We start from the raw sequence: 2,413 nt of genomic DNA on the forward strand, positions 1-2,413 counted from the left end.
TTTTGGGGGGGGGGGGTTAAATACCCCCAAAAGAAAGCTCTATGTGCCCCCAAAAAATGGTATAACATTCATTTAATTGCGTTGCATGACGGAATAAACGTCAGTCAAAGTATCGCAGCGCTGAATACTGAAACATGGCCGGGACAGGAAGGGGGGGTCTAAACACCGCGGTCAGCAAGGGGTTAAACTTTTCTTTTTTTTTTTATATTACACATAACTTTATTGCTATCACATAAGTGGATAACAAGCCCCCTATGTGATAGCCAGTACACATAACAGGTCCTCTTTATGGAGACATCGGGGGTCTCAGAGTGTCCCCGCGGCTTCCTTCCCTCTGTCGCGGTGTCGCAGGGCCCCCCGTTGCGGTTTGTCTTTGGGGGGGGGCGGGGCTGTAACACAAAAGAAAAGTCACATTGATGGCGTGTCGTCTCATCACCTCCATCAGTCCCGGCGCAGTCCGGCCTCCACCACCACGGCGATCGTCCTCCGGCCCTCGGTCCGTCCTCACTCTCTTCTGTTCTCTTCTCAGGCTCAGGAGGAGGAGCGGCAGCAGAACTTCCTGTACCTCCTCCAGCTGGACAACGAGGTCCTCATCCCCAACCAGGAGGCCATCGAATGTCGCATCTGCTACACCGAGGTGCCCGCGGGGGGCGGAGTCCTGCTACGCGAGTGTCTGCACAGCTTCTGCAGGTGAGTCACCGGGCCCCGCCTTCCCCTCCAGGCGACATGCTCCGCCCAGCAGGGGATGGAAGCGCGTAGCGGGGGATGGAAGCGGGCCCTCAGGGGCCGAGATCTGTCCACCGTGGGGGGGATGATCCCTGAGGGGTACAAGAGTGGTGGATGATTTAACCCTTTCATGACCGAGGATAAAATGAAGGCCCAGACCAGCTGTTGCCATGTTACTGCACTTACAAATATCATTTCGGGAGGAAATCCCGTTGATGATCGGGAGACGCAGATGCCGGTCTTTCGGTATCGAGTACGAGTACCAATATTTTTTTTCTTCCGGTACGCGCCGATGACGGGTAGCGGTGCTTTGTGCCCCGATTATCAGGAAGTCGGGGCGGTTCCTTTCTGCCTGTAAAGCTGGTGTTCTTGCGAGAGAACACCGGCTTCACTTGTTGCTAGGCAGCGTCGCTTCCGGAACCAATCAGGCAGCCGGGTGGCGAGTCATGAGGTGTCGTCCAGCTTCCTGATTGGTCAGGAAGCCGGGCTGCCCAGCAATAAGTGAAGCCGGCTTGCTAACCAATCAGCATGCCGGGCGGTAGGTCATGACCCGCATCCCGGCTACCTGATTGGCTAGGAAGCCGGCTTCACTTGTGGCTAGGCAACTTGGCTTCCTCACCAATCAGGAAGCCGGGAGGTGGGTCATGACGTACTGCCTGGCTTCCTGATTGGTAAGGAAGCCGGCTTCACTTGTTGCTAGGAAGCCAGGCAGTACGTCATGACCCGCCTCCCTGATTGGTCAGGAAGCCACGCTGCCCAGCAACAAGTGAAGCCGGCTTCCTAGACAATCAGGAAGCTTGGAGGTAGGTTATAGCCCACCTCCCGCTTACTGATTGGAAAAGAAGCCGGCTCCATGCTCCCTCGGCACTGCCGGTCAGAGGGAGATCTCCCTCTGACCAGAAGTACTGGTATCGGGGGTAAGTATCGGAGCATTTGGGTGCTTGACCAATGAGGAAGGTGGGCGACATGTCATGACCCTTCTCCCGGCTTCCTGATTGGCTAGGAAGCTGCCTAAGCGACACCGCGAGGGAGCCTGGCTTCCTGACCAATCATTGATTGCCGCGAGGGAGCGCGAAGCCGGTGTTTCAATAGAGCGCCGGCTTCCCAGGCAATCATGACCCGCCGCCCGGCTTCCTCATGACCTGGGCCCACGGTACCTCAGGATGCCGGTATCGGTGCGTCCCTGGTACATATATACATTAGAAGTTAATAAAAGAGGCTACAAAAGGGCTTCCTGGTTCTTCCTGCAGCATGGTCACATGACTAGTGCCATGGCGTTGGTCACATGACCAGTGCCAGTGCAGAGGGTCAATGGAGAATGAGCTCCGGAGACTGTTCAGGAGGGTCGCTGATTGGCAGAGAGATAACAGAGCCCTGACGGTGGCTACATTCCTGAACTACAGGACCATGAGGGTGTCTCACTCCGGAGCTGGGAGACAGCCTAAGACGAGGGTAGGCAAACTCTGGCCCTCCAGCTGGGGTGAAACTTCAGATCCCATCATGCATCTGTCTCTGGAAGCCGTGCCTGTGGCTGCGAGAATCTTGCAATGCCTCATGGGAGTTGTAGTCTCGGGGCCGGAGTTTCCCCCTCCCCTGGTCTAGGAGCTCAGGCGGTTGGCAGGACAGGTGACCTCTGACCCCAGGACAGGTGACCTCTGACCCCTGGCATCCTTTCTATATATATATA

At 56.3% G+C, this 2,413-nt stretch overlaps 1 protein-coding gene across 1 annotated transcript in view; it reads left to right on the plus strand.

Annotated features, from left to right (window-relative positions):
* The window catches only part of RBCK1 (RANBP2-type and C3HC4-type zinc finger containing 1), a 36,275-nt gene that overhangs the window by 26,759 nt on the left and 7,103 nt on the right, over window positions 1–2,413 (plus strand). Inside the window, exons 8-9 of the mRNA XM_018573986.1 lie at window positions 530–690; window positions 2,130–2,178. Coding sequence (XP_018429488.1) covers window positions 530–690; window positions 2,130–2,178 — 210 coding nt within the window. The remainder of the gene's footprint in view (window positions 1–529; window positions 691–2,129; window positions 2,179–2,413) is intronic.

The sequence above is a fragment of the Nanorana parkeri genome, unplaced genomic scaffold, assembly GCF_000935625.1.
Source record: "Nanorana parkeri isolate BGI_ZX_2015 unplaced genomic scaffold, ASM93562v1 scaffold2660, whole genome shotgun sequence".
Taxonomy (NCBI): domain Eukaryota; kingdom Metazoa; phylum Chordata; class Amphibia; order Anura; family Dicroglossidae; genus Nanorana; species Nanorana parkeri.